Source organism: Narcine bancroftii, chromosome 10, assembly GCF_036971445.1.
Source record: "Narcine bancroftii isolate sNarBan1 chromosome 10, sNarBan1.hap1, whole genome shotgun sequence".
In the NCBI taxonomy this organism is placed as follows: Eukaryota; Metazoa; Chordata; class Chondrichthyes; order Torpediniformes; family Narcinidae; genus Narcine; species Narcine bancroftii.
This window is the reverse complement of record NC_091478.1, coordinates 15,054,955-15,074,830: the sequence shown is the minus strand read 5'-3', so window position 1 is coordinate 15,074,830 and position 19,876 is coordinate 15,054,955. Positions and strand designations below refer to the sequence as shown.

The window sequence follows — 19,876 nt, the reverse complement described above, 5'->3', positions numbered from 1 at the left end:
GATGCAGCGGCAGCCCAACTCAAGAGAGGCGCGGAGGCCATCAACTCATCCAAGTTCCCTGCCGCCTATGTTCCAGATCCTGATCAGGCTTCTGAGGAGGAAACTGACTACTGGCCAGGTCCAGGTATCATAGGTATGAGAAAAGCCAAACAACACATGGGCCTTCAGTTCATTTGTTACATTTAAAATCCATCTGTCTTCTCCAATTAGAGGGTAAAATGTAAACGTTTTCAGCCTTATCATTACATAACAAAAATCCTAAAAGTGAATTTCCCCAGCATTTTAAAATCTCGCAATCTTTTGTATCAGTTCTTTTTTTAAAAGAAAAATTACCTTCTAAATAAAACATTAATCAATTCACAGCAAACAGCTTTTTCTGTTTTGACCAGCATTTACATTAGTACATCTTCATGTGTCATGCAGATAGAAGTTGAAGACTACTGTGCAGTACTATTTAAATTCCCAATTGGCTCTTCTTCATTGGACCTTTATTTTAAAAAAAGTTCATGTGCGTTGGTGTTTGAACCAGTATTTATTGCTATTTGTCCCTGTATTAGGTGGCATGCCAGGTCGTTTCAGATGTTAGTTAAAAGCATTAAATTTATTGGAGTGGGTTCAAGTCACCAGAAGACCTGATTGGGGAAAGTACAGCCAAATTTCTTCCCTAAAGAGCATTGGTTTCATCAGATGGGCTTTTACCAAAAAATCAGTGTTTCATGGTTACTATTGCTGTTTCACATCTTTCTAATTATTGAAGGTAAATTCCGAGGTGAGATTCAGTCTCACCAGATTCTGGCACGTAGTCCACTTAACCACAGCAACTCCACCCAACCTTAACCATAATTACTTTACCCAAACTAAGCGACCCAACCTTAACCACAGCTACTTTAGCCAACCTTCATCTCAGCAACTCTACTCAACCATTATATAAAGCTCGTTAAAAGTCAGTGTCCATTCTTAGAGAAGTGCCACATCTATGTATTGTGGTAAAAGAAACAGCAGTGGTTGATGTTTCATTATTTTTCAAGCGACAGTATTTTATCAATTGGCCAATTGATTAAATTAATCAAAACTCTCCATTCTATTGATTGAGCCAGCAAGTTCAAGCGATGAGTAGCTTTGCAAGTTGAGCAGCCTTCCCTTGATGGGAGTCAATCTCAGCTCCAGAGCCCATGAAATTTGTTATTTTGCTGGACCCAGTGTACCTGGTTATATCAGGAGTGTGAAAACACTCAAAGATGCACATGTTTTTGGCCAATTAAGCTGATCTCTCAAAAAAGGGCAACTCTGTGACGGATCTTGTGCACCTGAACCCAATTCCCTCAGGGCAATCAGCCAAGATGTTTTGCTGCAGCTTAACATTGTGCTTCAAGTTGGACATCTCCTTGTCCCAAAATGTATGCTGCTGCAAAGTAGATGAATTATGAAGCCATAATTGCAGCTTTACAAACCTGCTAGTACAAAAATTATAAATATATAATTATTCCCTCGAGGGAAAATCTTCAAAATTCCATATTTTAAAAAAAAGTTAATTGTATTTCTGCAGTCTTAATCTCATTTATGTCCCAGATTTACTTCACACTTAGGTTTGTTATTTGTACTATCTTTTCAATGAGATTCTGCTCAGGCTGCCCGATCTTATCGTGGCCCCTGGACACCAGGATTTTGTTTAGCGGATGCTGCTGGCAACTGACATTAGGATGGATAGGAGCTACACCACAGGATCATTGTGGTGGTCTTCTTTCAGCTGCTTTGTTGTTCAACTGCTCCAGTAAAATCTGGGCCAGTTTCCTGCAAGTGTAGAAGGCACATTGGGAGGGAAGCTTTTGACAGTTTACATTGTCCCTGGAACATGCTGATAGCTTTCAGAGGAAATGGATGAATTAAAGATCAAATAATACATTAATTTAAAGCACAGATTTTCTGATAAATATCTAGCCAAGAATTACTATAAAACTTAATAAAGGTTGGTGACCCCATTCAAAGTAATGAAGCCACTTCGGGTATACCAGCCATGTCAAGATCCAGATATAAACTGTGTCCTTCCTCCTTATCTCAGGATGATGTGAGCTGCCCCTGAACTTTGTGACCAACCCAGGAATAGAGCATGAGGTTAGATGCATTGAGATTTGACTTCTGGCAAATTTCATTCTAATGCACCGCCATGCACCAGGTGCAGAGTCGTGAATGGGCTGATCCGAGCAGAGGGATAGCAGTTCCTTTCCAAAGTATGGGCTGTTCAAGCCAAGATTCCTTTAATTTTTGTCTTCTGCAGAACTTGTTTTCATCCACAGATGTTCCTTTCTATCTTCAACTAATTGAAAAGGTTTTCAATTCCCAAAAGAAATACTGTCTCAAACATTGTCCTAAAATTAAAAGCATCTCTAATTTCTCCTTACCTTTCGAGAACGATTGTCATCTCGGCTCCAAAAGTATTTAAATGGTCTGCACTGTGGATTGATTGATTTATTTTCCAATATTGAAACCTTATCAATCAATCTTTTTGAAATGAGTCTTTCGGTTCATGCATGAAAATGTTTTATTTCTAAAGTCTTCCCTACTCTGATTTCATTCATTGCCGTCACTCCTAGTCTGGTGCATATTAATTGCACTGAAATAATGTTTCATGTGGATGTCCACTTTTTTTTGCTGTCCACTTTTTTTTTGCTGGGGTTTTTGTTCAACTTCCCTCAAACTACCAATTTCCTTTATAACAAATGACAACAGTATCTCTCATCCACTTGCAACCAGAGAATGATCTATAGAATATTTCAGCGCAGAAGCAGGCCTGTCTGGTCTGTCTCAAACTGTCATTCTGCTGAGTCCCAAAAATGATCTGCACTCAGTCAATATCACTTCATACCACCCCCCCCCCCCACCCCAGTCCATGTGCCTGTCCAATTTTTTTTCTTAAATGTTAAAATCAAGCATTTAATGTGATTAAACAGGACAACTATTTGTTTAGACCATGTTTGCTCTTGGCCTGGGCTCTTTGAGTCTTTAATACAAAGACTGTTTTTAGATCGTTTATGCCATTTTTGTTTGGAAGCAGAATTAAGATGGAAGGTAAATCTTTCCTGTCATAGATTCCCATCATAACCTCTGTGACTTTAGGACAAATCCAAACAGTTTTTATTTTCCTTCTTAATTAACGAGCAAGTTTCTCACTGGGCACCCAGCTTTGCTACTCACTGCTCTTCACACGGCTGAGAATATTGTTCTGACCACTGCAAACACACATCGATGTCAAATGCATGCTGCAGGTAAAAGGTAGTAGTTCAGTTCATTGAGAGGTGTTTTGTGGGGCCAGTTGCATGTCATCACAAGTGGTTTGTGTAACCCTTTAACTGTGTATGCAACTGAATAAGAAGCTGAGATCATTTTTATTTGGATTATTAAAACCCAAAGATTTTTAAACTCGACTTTGAAGAAGATTAATTTGTTCAGAATGAACATATTTTATAACCAAAATTTTGAGAGAATCAATGTCAGCTAATTCGTATGCCAACATCTTATTTGTATTGGTATGCCAAGTGGCCATCAAAACGGTCTTAATTACATGATGCCAGCCATTTTACCTGCACTAGAGAGAAAGCCAATGTAAATTGTGGTCCCTGAACTCAAGACAGAGTGGTACATTTTACAAGGATGATTTGAGCATCCTTGTCATGTGGTCTTTAAAGAGGCCTCTGTGGTTTAACCCAAAACCTAACTTTTTTCTACTTCTTGTGGGATCAGGAGAAAGACCCCTGCTAATTCACAGTATTGAAGCTCTCAAATGTGCTCTCAAAATTTGCTCATTTTGAACCTGCCTTGAATCACATGCTGGTTCTGAGGCCCACTTGTCACCCACTCACTAGAGGGTTGGGGTTCTTGTGGGTTAAATCGCAATTGATTGAGGAGGTTGTGGGGATGACCACCTACCTGATTCATACACTTGATACAAACCATCACACACATCTCTTCTTGAGAGAAAATGATTTTGCACTGTTTGGTTCCTCTTGAGTAGCTTTCTATAAATATCTTAAATGCAACCACACTATCATGAAGGCTTGTAAACCTCATCTCTCTTTGATCTAACCTATACAAAGCCAGCTCATCTGGTATTGTACGTATCTCGGATCTCCTAAAGCAGTATTTTGTGACTATCAGGAACAGACAGGAGGAGAGGCAGTGTACGAGAAGAGGACGATGAGGAAAAACTCCGGCGAAGACAACTCCAGGAGGAGCAACTCAGTAAAGTATGTTTGGTTTGTATATATAAAGCTGTTAAAATGACCTTTTCACTTTCCAGTTGTATGTGGGCAAAGAAGCAACAACTTGCAAACGCTAACGTCCAATTGCTCATGACCTATGCAGAATCATTAATGGGGAAGTATGGGAAGAGGTGTTTTGTGGGGCCAGTTGCAGGGAGATATCAGTGTCTTGTTAATTGGGGCAAGCTGATATGAACAGTATTTATTTATCATTTCAGTCTTACTTTTAGCTTCTGTTCATTTAGTTGGATACTCCATATTAAATATTTTTTTCTGTTCAAATCAACCTTTCATATTTGTAAGTGTTTTGTTTTTTTAATTGTGGGGTCAGCCATCATTTCCCTCTTTTAACATTTTTTTGCGTTATTTTGTGATGTCAACACGAGCTATAAAGAAATGTCTACCCTCAAACAACCGCATGCCTCAGAACGTTTTGTATTCTTCTGCCTCTGAGGCGATGGTCAGTAGCCATTGGCTAGGAAATACTACCCATTTGTGCCTATTTGGATGTGAATCGTGCAAATATAAAAGCATTCTACATGTCTTGTTTGCTGCCATTTCTTGTCCCATCCAATGGAATTTGACTGGTACTTCCAATTGTGATTCACCTTAATGTGGACCTTATTTCCTTGAAGCACATGGTGCTGAGACAATATCATCTATGTGCAGGGACCCATTAAATACTCAGTCAGAAACTGGATCATGACTGACGACCTTTACTTTAAACTCAATAACACAACAGTATAGGAAATAGAAGCAGGAATAGGCCATTTAGCACCTTGTGTCTACTCTTATTGATGATTTTGATGATATTTTATCCAAGTTGTACTTTCCTGTACTCGTGCCATCCCTGGATGGCCTTAAAATCTATTGAATGTGCTCTGCAACTGTACTGCTTTCATAGGTAGAAAATTTCCTCCCTTTCCTGTGAAAAATAAATTCATCACATTTCTGCCCTGATGTATCTTTCAAAATCTGCCCCAAAATTAGTGAACTAGACAGAATTTAAGTGGATCATTTATTTTGTGCCTCTTGTAGATTCTCTTGCCCACCACAAGATTCAATTGTCATACAATTCTCATGCAACTGCCCAGAACACATTTCAGGCCGCGATTGCTTCGATCCACGCTGCTGTTTAGTGTATTGGATCATTCTTGGCATGTTTCAGTCAAAAGCAATTTTTTTTTTGGTCTGGAGAACTGCACCATTATCCCCCTTTATTCTGCTGCACACCTTCCACCATGTTACTCATCATCCACAATTTTACTATCATTATTCACCCCCACCAAACTAATCCATTCCCATTCTCTCTCATCCTATGACAGCCTTGAATGGAAATAGCTGCCTGCTTAATCACAATATGGACTTTCTTTAAAAATAGAGATATTCTGATTTTTTTTTTAAGGTAGTAGCTCAATGGGCATTGATGGCAAAACATGGTACCCAATTAGTAAACGAGAAATGGGTCAAATACAAACACTAGACACTCATTCAAAGAATAAAATTGAGTTCTTCTCTCACCTTTAATTTCCTAATCAATAACTGAAATACAGTCTTGGTTTTCATTTCAAAATACTTCTTTACCAATAAAACATCTGTGAGATCATGAGGTGATACAAGATTCCACATCAATACAATTCTGACTCTTTCAGTAACTGGTTCCCCCAACATAATTGAGAAAGCAACAAAAAAAATGACATCACTTGCAAATTGTCATTGTTCTTCTTCAGTATTATTAGGGTTAATGGAAAGGAAACAAATCCTTCATCAAAATAGAATTGTTTGTCTTGTACTCCTGACCACTTGCAGTCTTGCTTATTGAAACATTTTAAAGAAAAAATCTGTTCAAAAAGGAACAATGTTCTCAGGAAAGATCAGGCCACGTTTCACTAGACTTAGCACAATAGCTTCCACTCGCTGTGGCTGCTCAGAAATATTGGTTTATTTATGTTTGACAATGTCCTTTGTGAATTGTCAGATCCAGTCTGGCCTTGGGAAGCTGATTCTGAAGGAAGAACTGGAAAAAGAGAAGCAAGCCCGCTTAGCATCTCACACTCTCTCTGGTAATCCTCAATTCAGTTACGATCTGGCAGGGAGTACGCGTAAGACCATAAACCTTCCATGAAGTGACTGATGGATTTCTTGTTCTTCTAAATGGGCCTGTGATAGAAAGTTGTCCTTTTGTATTTGCTTCCTAACAGCTATAAATCTAATTTAGTATCGATGAAATTCATGCAGTTAATTTGTATCCTGGAATATTTTTAATTATCTACCATTTGACAAGCCAGATTTATGTTTTTTAGAATTTTTTGATTCGTTGCATCTATGTTTTATATATTTTTTTAAAACGATGCAGCAGCAAGTTAATGGAAATGGCTCTCTTCGTGCGAATGGGCCTTGTGCTATTGTAACAGTCCTACCAGGCAGAATCATCTAGTCACCGGGCAGAGTCGTCTCGTCGAAGGGCAGGTCATTGCACCTCTCTACCTGACACTGAGTCAGAGAGCCAGTCTCTCCCATTCCCCCTGCAGCATTAACATCCATGGGGGCTTTTGGAGGTATTTTTCTGTTCTTCTCTTTGACAGTAAGACCAGGGAAAAGTAAAACAGAAGGAGCAAACACAGCACACAGTTGCACTGCGCACTCACTTGCCCAGGACTTGACAGTTTACTCTCAGCAACAAAAATAAAGAATGCTGGAAGTACTCAGCAGGTCAAACAGCATCAACAGGGAGAATCAAAAAAAAGTCAACTTTTCAGGCCTTCAATGCAAGGGAAGAAAATGAAACGGCAAGTGTCATTTTAAGTTGCACGGAGGAGAAGATGGGGGGAAAAAAAACACAGGAAATGTTTGTGATAGGCTCCAGGCAAAAGAAGTCATGGTAAACATTGCTTTAAAGATCAGAAGTTCAAGCAAAATTATACAGAAATAAATTGTCATAAAACAAATTAAAAGAAAAATGGCTGTCACATCTGATGAACAAAGAAGGTTACTAAACTCTTAAGATTATCTATTGCATCTTTTAGCATGTCCTCAAGCTTATTTAGGTCTCCATTGGAGACCAGAGATAGTGGAATGGAGAAATAAAATGACTGATTACTAGAATCTCAAGGTCCCCTTTCCAAACTGAACAGAGTTCTCAGAAGCACGCCATCTGTGTGGCTTTCTTCATTGAAGAAGAGTCCACATCGTGAGCGCCAAATGCAGTGTACTAAATTGGAAAAAGAGCAAGGAAATCAAACCTAGAAGGACTATTTCAGGCCCTGGATATTGGAAGGGAAGAGGTAAAAGAGGATCTCGAGGGCAACTAGGATGTGAGAACGGTTTCCAGTTTCTGACTTTAACTCAACTCCTCCACCTCACACTGAGGTGTACCTCTTGCAGCAAAGATCATGAGGTGTTTTGTTGTGCAATGGAGATTTTTTAAAATTTGGAAATACAGCATGGTAACAGGCCCTTCTGGCCACAAGCCCATGTCACCCAAATCCACACGTGATTAATTAACCTACCAACCCCATACGTATTTGAAACTTGGGGAGAGGTAACCAGAGCACCTAGAGGAAGCCCTCACAGACACTGGGCCAATGTACAGACTCCTTACACAGAGTGCCAGGTTCAAACTCTGGCGCTAACCACGCCACTAACTGTGCCACCCAGATGGTTTAGGTTCTGCCTGCAGGTCCTTTTTGCCGTCTTCCTCTTTTTAGCGGTTAACATCTGCCTGCATGTGCTTGACCTCCAGGGAACCCTGCTATTATTCCAGGCTCAGTTAGGTCAAAAGTAGAAGGGAAATGCCAGATAACAATTCTGCACTGGATTAGTTGTCTGCTTCAAAGTAGAGCAGGAAATTGCACGTGTTGATCCAGAGCAAATCAGCTGCCAATTGATTGCGATACCATCTCCATTCAAACAATACATCCTCCCATTTTAAACAATTTGTAAAAGTCATGTATACCCAAGCAAAGTGGAAGTTTTTGCAGGTCACACATGCTAACTTTTTCAATCTGATGCAAACAATTTATAATGCTATTCTGATTCCCACATTTTGTTTTGGAATAAAGCTTCCGGTAGCTAACTGTGGATGTTCAGTTCACTTCTGTGTTGTTGTCGGCTTGGTCTCTGTACAACCAATTTTATTGAAATCCATCATGTCTCCAATTAGTGACACCATTATTTCTTCCTTTCTTTTTAAAATATTTTTTTATTAATTTTAGTAAAGATCTTATAATACTAATACACAATAAAATGTTATGGATAGTTACACATAATTAATAAAACAATCAGTATATCAAAAGCAAACGTAAATTGTAAAACATATCCATAATTCATAGTCCAAATAATTAAAAAAAAAGACTAATAATAGAATAAAAAAGAAAAAAGGAAAATAACAAAAAAGAGAGCCAAAACAAAAAAAAACTCCATACCCCTCCCTCACAGCATTGCCTGATGCTATGTATGATTGACATTAAAGGAAAAACAAAGGGAGACAAAAAAAGTGGAAAGATACGAGTCGGAAAAATCAATTTCATTGGTTAAAAATAAGAAAGTGAGTCTTAAATGACCCTCACCGCGTCTGAAACCTTATATCTGAATTATTAAGGGAATAATGAATATTTCTATATTTAAACAAGACATGATGCCATGCAACCATTGATCATGAGTCGGCAGGGCAGCATCCTTCTGTTTAAATAAAATTGCACACCTAGGCAAAAGAGGTAGCACGACTCTGAACCGGGGACAAAGAAGAATCATTCCCTCCCATTGTACCGAAGAGAGCCACCAAAGGATTCGGTACTATATCTGTACTAAAAATTGTAGAGAGAGTGTGGAAAGCCTCTCTCAGTATTTTTCTGAACTAGGACAAGTCTAGAACCATTATTTAATTAAAATATTCCCTGTTACTTATCAAGTTCTTTCAATTGAAAAATGCAAAGATTTAGAAGTAATGTCTCGTCTGTCACCTTTGCAATTCTAATGCAGATTTTATCCTTTTGCTCTCTAGCCCTGCATGCTTCTGCCTCCAAAACGTCCTCCCTGCCCGGATATGGACGAAGTGGGCTGCATAGGGTAAGGCAAGACAGCATGCACCACACTTTATGTAAATGACAAGGCAGAGAACCGATCAGCTGGCACTTATTGTTTATTTTCAGTATATTCCCTTCAGGGATTTTCTGCCTTTTATATTGCGACCTCCTAAGACTGGAGTTTCACAAGAATAATGAACGCCAAGCGTTCTGAAGTTTGACTAGAAATTTAAGTTTGTATTTGCATGGTTTCTCAGGGAGTAGCCGTTCACGTCCATGCACAATGCTGTTGCTCATGCAGCAGAATTATTATAGTACTGAGAATAGAAGTGCACTGTGTTCTTCTGGTTGTTCCACATGTTTTAAAGTCATTGTTCATTTTCTGAAAAATAAACAGTAGCGTGCTGAGAATTCTCAGCAGCATTCTGTAGAGAGGGATGCAGTTAATATTCCACTTCAATGATCTTTTATCAAGATACCTTTACGGTTGTGTGTTAGGCCAGTAGGGCATTCATTAGTAGAGTTTGAAAAGAAGGAAGATACAGTTTTAAAACTTGTGCCCTACCTTGCTGGAAGCTGGCAGAGAAAAAAAGTCACCTTTGATCCTAATTTATTGTTGAGAGACTGCAATTAAGGATGCTGTGGGGTGCCAGTTTGTCTGCACGTGCGATTTAAAAGCAGAACCAACAGGGTGGGAACCTTGCTGTGTGTAAAAAAATGAGTTGACCCCATCTGGACAGACCATACTGTCCCTAATTTATCAATAATTGTCTCGTTCAGCAAAGCAGAACTCAACAGGAAAAAATGTTTCAAGGTGTTCAGAAGGGGTTTATAATGCAGAATATCTTGGGGAGGGGGTGGAAGTATAGACATTTCACCACACACCCATCTCTGGTATGATCCTTCCTTTGATACTGTTTCCTGCCGGGGAGGCCTTTCAGAAACCTAAATGTGTTCTTTCGTCCATTGCTAAGTATTCAATGAATGCAAAATCTCACCAAAGCAGAAGTAAAACAAATGAACTCCAAATGTGAATTCAGGAGTATCCAGGTGACCAGCTTGTGGTGGTCTCTTCTATTTTCACACCATCCTCTGCTTTTCACCTGCATCTGGGGGTTAAAACAACACAACTTTGTACATGATTTTAGAAATATTGCACATGCCTCAGTTCAATGTATTCATGACAATTGCTCCAAACTATAAATTGGAGGCAGAATTTAGGAAGCAGAGAGATAAAATATTAATTAGCTTGATAGGAAATTAAAATATATCAACCACACCGTGTTGTAATCCTGAAACATTAAGGCTTCATAAAGAACCAACCTGGCAAAAAAAACTGACAGCTGGAGGAACTCAGCAGGTCAGGAGGCATCCACGGAGTAAAATTGAAGGTGATATTTTGGGTTCCAATCCCAGCTTGACCTGAAGCTTCAACTGTCCACTTTCCTCCACAGATGCTGCCTTCCTCCAGCAGTTTAATTTTCTCTGTTGTAGATTCCTGCATCTGCAGTCACTTGTGTCATCAACCTGGCAATCTTGGTTGGAATTAATGTTGAGAGAATACTTTGATTATTAATTTTTTTTAAACTGTGTCAGCAATGAGGGGATATCAAGTTCAACTTTATTACAATCATACAATTGTAAAGGACAACTGGACGAATCAACATTCTTTGGTCCTCAGTGTAAAAACATGCAAACACATAGCACACATATTTACAAGCAATTTATATGCAGAATATATATAAAACAAATATTGTTAATTAATAATATATTCTCGGAGGGAAGTGTATGAGCAGTTCATCAGTCCTTCAGCAGTCTAACTCCCCATGGGAAGAAGCTGTTTCTCAGGCTGATGGTTCTGGCTCTGATGCGTCAGTATCTCTTTCCTGATGGGAGTTGCTGGAAGATGCGATGTGCAGGGTGGTAGAGGTCCTCAATAATCTTGCAAACCTTCAGACAATGATCCTGCTTTTGTCATTGGCTGCAGGTTGTCATTGTTTGTCTCCTGGAAACTGACCAAAAGCAGTATTCCTTGGACCTTGTGAGTTCTCCTGACCTCAGTAACATACAGATAAAGGCATTGAGGTGCAGTACAGAAACAGGCCTTGCAATCTACCAAGTCTATGCTGATCATCAATTACCCATTTACAATAATCAAGCAGGAAACTACCATCTAGCCCATTGAGCCTGCTCCACCACTCAATAAGACCATGGCTGAATTGGTCATCTCCACCAACCCACCCTTGATTTCCCTAGTAAGCGAAAAATCTATCTAGCTGCATCTTAAATACATTTAATACGTCATCCTGTACCACTTCCTTGCTTTCCTCACTCCCACTCTCTGAGATTTTGCTAGATAATGACACTGTAGTATCAAATTGGCTTGTTTCAGCATCCCGGTACCTCACGGATGGCAGTCTCTTCAATCTGAGGTGCCTGCAAGCTCACACCAAGACACAAGAGCAACTTGTCCATGAACTACTCTTTGCAGATGATGCCGCTTTAGTTGCCCATTCAGAGCCAGCTCTTCAGTGCTTGACGTCCTGTTTCGCGGAAACTGCCAAAATGTTTGGCCTGGAAGTCAGCCTGAAGAAAACTGAGGTCCTCCATCAGCCAGCTCCCCACCATGACTACCAGCTCCCCCACATCTCCATCGGGCACACAAAACTCAAAACGGTCAACCAGTTTACCTATCTCGGCTGCACCATTTCATCGGATGCAAGGATCGACAACGAGATAGACAACAGACTCGCCAAGGCAAATAGCGCCTTTGGAAGACTACACAAAAGAGTCTGGAAAAACAACCAACTGAAAAACCTCACAAAGATTAGCGTATACACAACCGTTGTCATCCCCACACTCCTGTTCGGCTCCGAATCATGGGTCCTTTACCGGCATCACCTACGGCTCCTAGAACACTTCCACCAGCGTTGTCTCCGCTCCATCCTCAACATTCATTGGAGTGACTTCATCTCCAACATCAAAGTACTCGAGATGGCAGAGGCCGACAGCATTGAATCCACGCTGCTGAAGATCAAACTGCGCTGGGTAGGTCACGTCTCCAGAATGGAGGACCATCCCCTTCCCAAGATCGTGTTATATGGCGAGCTCTCCACTGGCCACCGAGACAGAGGTGCACCAAAGAAGAGGTACAAGGATTGCCTAAAGAAAGCTCTTGGTGCCTGCCACATTGACCACCGCCAGTGGGCTGATATCGCCTCAAACCGTGCATCTTGGCGCCTCACAGTTCGGCGGGCAGCAACCTTCTTTGAAGAAGTCCGCAGAGCCCACCTCACTGTCAAAAGACAAAGGAGGAAAAACCCAACACCCAACCCCAACCCACCAATTTTTCCTTGCAACCGCTGCAACCGTGTCTGCCTGTCCCGCATCGGACTTGTCAGTCACCAACGAGCCTGCAGCTGACGTGGACATTACCCCTCCATAAATCTTCGTCCGCGAAGCCAAGCCAAAGAAAGAAAGTATCAAATTACAGTCGCAATTAAGCTATCAATTCATGTGTCCTTTGTGATGTAGGGGGTGAAACAGGAGTACCCGACAGAAATCCATTCAGTCACAGGGAGAACGAGCAATCTCCACATGGCACAAGGTCAGAAATGAACCCAGGTCTCTAGTACTGAGGCAGTGGCTCTACCAGCTGCACAACTGTGCCACCCAGAACATTTGGATCTTGATTGGGGATAGTTAAGGAATGCATGTAGTCCACTGAAAATTGCCAGACAGTTATCCCTTGCTTCAAAGAAAAAGCTTCAATGCCAAAGAGAAATAAGCAAGAAGGAACTCCTTTGCTTTCAAAGAACTGCACGTTAAAATATAAAGAGAGCAGTTTCATGGAATGTTTCCCATTTGAACTTTAATTATTCAACTGGTGAATAAAATTACAAACCATAGATCATTATAGCAGAGAAAATAGAGCATTCAGCCCTTCTAGTTTGTGCCAGACTATTATTCTCCCTAGTTTCACTGATCTGTAGCCAACCCATAGCCCTCCATACCTCTCCTATCCATGTCTGTCCAAATTTTTCTTAAATGTGAAAATTGAGTCCGCATTCACCACTTCAGCTGGCAGCTCATTCCAAACTCCCACTATTCTCTCTGTGTGAAGAAGTTCCCCTTGACGTTCCCCATAAATGTTTCCCCTTTTGCCCTTAACCCATATCTTCTGGCTTGTATCTCACCTAAACTCAGTAGAATAAACATGCTTACATATTACTTTTACTCTTTATCCCCTCATAATTTAGTATACCTCTATCTAATCTCCTCATTCTTCTATGCTCCAGGGAATAAAGTCTTAACTTTTCCCTGTAATTCAGTTCTTGAAGTTCTGGCAACATCCTAGTAAATGTTCTCTGCACTCTTTCAATCACATTGATATTTTTCTTGTAGTTGACCAAAACTGCACACAATACTCCAAAAAAGTACAGGAGCCTAAAGACGGGCACTCAGCGGCACAAGGACGGCTTCTTCCCCGCCGCCATCAGATTCCTGAATAATCAATGAACCAAAGACACTGCCTTACTTTTCGTGCACTAGAATTTTTTATTTATTGTTGTAAGGTGGTTTATATAATGTTTGCCCTGTGATGCTTCCACAAAACAACATATTTTGTGATTTGTTCATGACAATAAATTCTGATTCTGAAATTTGGCCTCACCAAATTCTCACACAATTTTACCTTAACATCCCAATTCCTGGACTCAATATTTTGATTTATGAAAGCCAATATGCCAAAGGCTCTCTTTATAGAATTGTCTACCTTTGATGCCACCTTCAGGGAATTATGTATCTGTATTCCAAGATCCCTCTGGGGAACAGATACACAATAAAGCAAACCCATGATATTACTACTTCATTGACCTAAAACATGCAAAAGCTGATTATGCATTCTTCTCTTTGTTAGCCACTGTCAACAGATTTCACACAGTATGACAGCTACAGTGATGTAAGCGAAAGTGTCAGAGGTAAGGATGTTCATTTGACTTGTGTTTCTGTTCATGTCTATCCAGATTATAAACAATGTACAGATTCAGTTGTAAACATCTCTCATTTAAGTGGCACTGTCAAAGCTCCGAGCATGTATGTATTTGCTTTCATTAAATACTCTGAATATAAGCAAGTTGCTCCATTATAAATGGACCTGTTGCCATTGCTGTACCTTGACATATGCCTCTTTGCATTTGTTCTAAGCAAGTCCTTACAGATAAACGGATGCTTCTGCTACATATTGGTTCGTATTCAAATGAGTCAGTGCTTTTGATACAAACTAAAGCAGTACGTGGTAGAGTTTGGGGAACTAGTACTTCAAAACACGACTGCATACAAAAGTAGCTTCTCCAAGTGTATGGTACATAAACTAATGACTACAATGTAGTACATAACTGTATTTTCAATTATCTGGCTGTGCATAGGAATGTTCCTGCAAATCGTGTACTGCCATGACTTGAAAATGCATTGCCGTCACTGAGACTCATTTCTGGGTGCCCAAAGCCAATAATCACCCAAGAGCAACAATCTGGGGCTGAAGGATGAAGATTGAAGATGATTGTATTTTGCTGGTCCACTGAACCTTTGTACCAACATTCCATCCAGAGTCCATAGTTGCATTTAAGTTTTTGAAGGTGTGTGTTTGATGTCACTGAATGGTATTTTCTCGTTATTTTGAATAAGTGCTCTACTGATTTGTGTGTGTGGCACCACACTTGAATGCTTACCAGAATCTTACTGTTCTACTTCCCTTGCATCATTTCAAGAAAGTGATTTTGCCTTGTGCTTCCTTGTTATCAAAGACCCAGTAGCATGCTGTGCTCCATATTGTTCCAATGAAAATGTTATTCTCTTCCTTTAAACAAATGGATTTCATTAACATTCTTGGTTTTCACATAGATTCTCACTGCCCTATAAAATCTTATAGCTTGGCTCATGATAGCTCTGAATCTAAAGCCAGCACATTTATTTTCCAAAGTTCATCACTTGCAGCTCTCAGGAAAGATGTGAAGTCCAGTTAGCATGAGATAATGTAGTCTTCTTGAATTATGACTGTAGCTGTCTCATGCAAGAGCCTCGGGGCTCCTTTCACTAATAGTTTGGCACTGCCACCTACCAGCTGGAAGCAGAACAGACAGTGGCTGTGGCTTGGCCCTACGGGAAATCAGTCATGGGATTCTCTGTTTGGCAGATGTAAAAAAAACATTAGCCCTGGGGCCCCTTTTCAGCAAATTTAATCGGTCAATCAAAGGTATTGAAGGAGGACAAGACTAAATGACTAACTACCTGCACTCAAATAGCTGTAACGTGCAACCGAAGCCCGTAGCCTCAAATCAAAAATTGAATCTGGGCTCTTTGTAAATGAGAGGTGTGAAACACGGAAGTCTGCAGACACTGTGATTGTAGTCAAAACACAGAAATGCTGGAGGGACATCTATGGACACTGGTTAAGTAGGAACAACATTTTGGTGTTTTGTCTTTGTAACTGAGTGAGCACAAGATTCATCTGTTGATTTGAAATGTGCCTGCCTGTTATTTTAATGGAGGACCCCAGCACCCCTAATGAAGCAATGAACAGAGGAATTTAATTAGCTGGACCCAAGTCTCCACTATGCTGCTGGAGAAAGGGTGGGAAACAAAACTGATCTAGCCATGTTGAAGCAGATAGCATATAAAGATGAGTTTATTCACAATGTTATAATGTGAACAACAGACCAAACTAACCCTGATTTTAATGCACCAAAATTAGTCATAGAGTCGCACAGGATGGGAACCAGCCATTCATCCCACTACAACCATCTATATTAATTCCATCTTCCGCACTTGGCCCATAGCCATCCGTGCCTAGGTGATTCAAGAATTTGTCTAGAAAAATGCTACCGGGAGATCTGATCCCACCACCCTCAGGCAATCCATTCTGTGGACCATCGAAAAAGATGGACGTGCACATGACTGATCCAATTTTATTCAGGGGATGCCTGTATTTTCTTATGAATCCAAAAAAAATTGTTTTATTTTTAAAAACTCAGCAATGACAAAAATAGTAGCTGAGGAAAAGGTGGTGTTTATATCAAAACCAGATGGCTGAGTTCCTGTTAACTCTTTGCTGCTCAAAATCAGACATAGTTTCCCAAGCAGACAAAGAATGGCTGTGGGTCGGACAGCATTTGTATGTAGAAATGCTCAGACAATGTTTCAGATCTGGGCCCTTTATCAAGACTAAAGGAAAGAGGGTGAAAGAAGGAGAAAGAAACTGGGGAGAGGTCAAGAGGTAATAGGGCAGGTGGTGTGAGAAATGGAGAGGCGGGCAGAGACTACTGTCGGGGTTGGAGAAAAGATAGAGGGGAAAAAGAAAATGCAGGATAAGAGAAGACCTGATGGTACATGTTGGTTGGATGTGAGATAGCATTGATAGTGTCATGATGGAAGAAATCTCTGTGCTAACTCCCTACCCATTGAAGGTAAATACATCGTGGCAGCAGAAAAAGTCACCAATATACTCATTTGTACATTTGTGCTCTTTTCTTTTCCAAGGCAAGGCTCCTCCGCTCTTCCTCCACTTCATTGACAACTACATTGGCACTGCCTCCTGTACCCATGATGAGCTCATTGATTTCATTCTCTTAGCTACCAACTTCCACCCTGATCTCAAATTCACTTGGCCCATCTCTAGCAGCTCTCTCTCCTGTCGAGATTTCTATGTAGCCATCTCAAGAGAAAACTCTTATATAATCATATAACAGTTACAGTACGGAGACAGGCCATATCGGCCCTTCTAGTCCGCACCAATTTAAGTGAAACTTCACTAGTTCCATCTACCTGCTCCTTGCCCATAACCCTCCAACAACCTCACATCCATGTACTCATCCAACCTCCTCTTAAATGACAAAATTGACCCTGCTGCAACCAGCTCTTCCAGAAGGTCATTCCACTCAGCCACCACTTCCTGAGTGAAGAAGCTACCTCTTATGTTACTTCTGAAATTTTGCCCCCTAACCCTTATGACCCCTCATTCCAATCTCTCCTCCCCTCAAGGAGAAGAGCCAATCTATTCCCCTCATAATTTTATACATCTCTATCAAACCCCCTCTCAATCTTCTATGCTCCAATGAATAAAGACCCAGTATACTCAATCTTTCTCCATGTTATCTGTAGACATTTTCTACAAACCCACCAACTCCCACAGTTATCTCATCCACAGTTCTTAACACACTGTCCCCTGTAAGGTTTCTATGCCTTTCTTAAAATTTCTACATCTCTGTTGTACGTGGTCCCAGGATGAGGTCTTCCATGCAAGATCAATGGAGATGTTCTTCTTCAAAGAGTATAGCTTCTCCTCCACCAGCAATTCTGCCATTACCCGCATATCTGCTCTGGTCCCCAGACTCAAAAAGGACAAGATTCCCTTTGTCCTCATCTACCACCCCACCAGCCTCTGCATCCAACATACCATCTTCTGTAATTTCCACCATCTACAATGTGATGCCACCACTAAACACATCTTCCCCTCTCCACCTTCCACAGGGACCATTCCCTTCATGACTCCCTTGTCCACTCCTCCCTTCCTACCAATTATCCTCAGTATCTACCCTTGTGACTGCAAGAAATACTACACTTGCACCCATTTCTACCTCCCACATCACCATTCGGGACCCCAAACAGTCCTTCCAAGTGAAGCAGCACCTCACTTGTGAATCTGCAGGGGTCATCTACTGCATCGGTGCTCCCTTTGTGGTTTTGTCTACATTGGCGAGACTGAATGCAGACTAGGAGATTGCACCTCGCTCTGTCTGCTGCATCGCCTAGTAGTCATGAATTTTAATTCCCCGCCCCATTTCCATGGCGACAGGTCAGTCCATGTTCTTATGCACAGCCAAACTGAGATCTTCTACAAATTGGAGAAACAACACCTTGTATTCTGCCTGGGCACCTCCAACCAGATGGTATTAATATCGACTTCTCTGATTTACCCCCACCACGTCTCTCCCTTTCCTTATCTCTCTGTCTCTTCCTGTTCTGTATTCACAGAGTTACCCCAACCCTCCCCTGATCAATTCTCAGCTTTTCTATCCTGCTCTCCTATCCATATCCACCTATGGCCTCTTAGCTGTTGGCAAGTGCTCCCTCTTCTGCCCCTTTTTCCCTCCTCCCTGGCTTTTGTATTCAGGCTTTTTTGTTCATACCTTAACAAAGGACGCAGGCCTGAAATATTGTTCATACATCTTTGCCTTCTAAGGACACGGCGGGACCTGTTGAGTTTCTCCAGCACTTTTGGGTATTAACTACAATCACAGTATCTGCAGACTTTCTTGTTCCATTCTTTTCTGCTTCTTGGATAGGCTGCCTCTCTGTGTGCCTTTTTAGGACAAACAAAGGCAATCAAGTTTTGGCTATTTGGTAATAAGAGAATCATAACTCTTGGCAACGAGGAAAAATGTGATGGCCTTTATAAAATGCCCAGCTGATGACCAACAAAGTAATTTTATTTTCTTTTTTCCCCAGAATCCCTGGTATGTTGGCGGCTTTAAGAAATTCAAACCGACCACTATGTGGAAAAGGCGAACATTTTGCATGTTTTATCTTCTTCATTGACACTGTATTTTGATTTTTAAAATATTCATAAGCCAATGTTAAGTTGATCAATATATTTCAATATTTTACTTGAAATGAAATTAACAAATATATAAATATTTAAGAAGATTCCAAATTTAAAAACTAAACCTAGTTTTAAATCTTTTATGCCAAGAAATACAAATAGGTGCCAATTTATAAAATAAAGCAAATTAAGAGTGAAGCTTGTGCATGGCAAACATTCAATTTGTTCAATTTTTTTTCACTTTGGATTTTAATGTGTAATTTTATTCATAATTCTAATCTTAAAATAAATGCTGTAACAATAGGCAAGATATCCTTGCAACTCGGTATGAACATTCCACCCTGTTTTTTTTTAAATCTATTGTATTCAAATAAGTGCTTGGCCTGAACTATGATTCAGTCAATGGCCTCTATTTGGTCATTGCTCTACTTGCATTATGTGAATCAACCTTACCAGATTTGATGAGTTTAACTATGATCATCTGTGGCAGGGATTGGGGTGATGGGGAAGAGTCGTACATTGTTCATGGAAAAATATAATGGAACTTGACATTTTTTTTGTAATTGTAAAGAATCACTGCCATGAAACTTTACAGATTTGGGCTGCTTGAATTGCATTATTAATTTCCAGTGCAATTGCAGAACAGTCTCACTTCAAAATGATACTACATTTAAATTTTTAAGTGCAGCTCAGTGGTTCTCAACCTTTTTCATTTTGTGCCATAGATGCTTTGTGGTTAGTAAGGGATTATTTAAGGTGGTATGTGAGTAGAAAAAAAGGTTGAGAATCACTGATGAAGTGTAAATGCAAAGTAACTGCTTTTTTAGTTTTAGGTTTGTACAAAAAAAAATCCTTAAGGTCCTATCTCATAAATAAATTCTATAGTTAATCTCTCAATGCTACGATCAATCCAATCACAGACTATCAGGACAACTTGATGATTTCTGTGGAAATTGAAGTGTATTTGTGTTATTAATCATTAGTTCCTTAAAGCTTAG

At 40.2% G+C, this 19,876-nt stretch overlaps 1 protein-coding gene across 7 annotated transcripts in view; it reads left to right on the top strand.

Annotated features, from left to right (window-relative positions):
* Positions 1–19,876, top strand: part of ablim1b (actin binding LIM protein 1b) — a 284,014-nt gene that overhangs the window by 251,234 nt on the left and 12,904 nt on the right. For 4 of the 7 annotated variants that reach the window (XM_069900016.1, XM_069900015.1, XM_069900017.1 and 1 more), the window contains 6 exons: positions 2–133; positions 4,153–4,241; positions 6,235–6,319; positions 9,259–9,323; positions 14,199–14,259; positions 18,785–18,893. In XM_069900016.1, coding sequence (XP_069756117.1) covers positions 2–133; positions 4,153–4,241; positions 6,235–6,319; positions 9,259–9,323; positions 14,199–14,259; positions 18,785–18,810 — 458 coding nt within the window. In that variant the 3' untranslated portion in view covers positions 18,811–18,893. Of the gene's footprint in view, position 1; positions 134–4,152; positions 4,242–6,234; positions 6,320–9,258; positions 9,324–14,198; positions 14,268–18,784; positions 18,896–19,876 lie in introns of those variants that run through there. The other 3 variants (XM_069900020.1, XM_069900019.1, XM_069900018.1) reach the window with 3 other exon arrangements.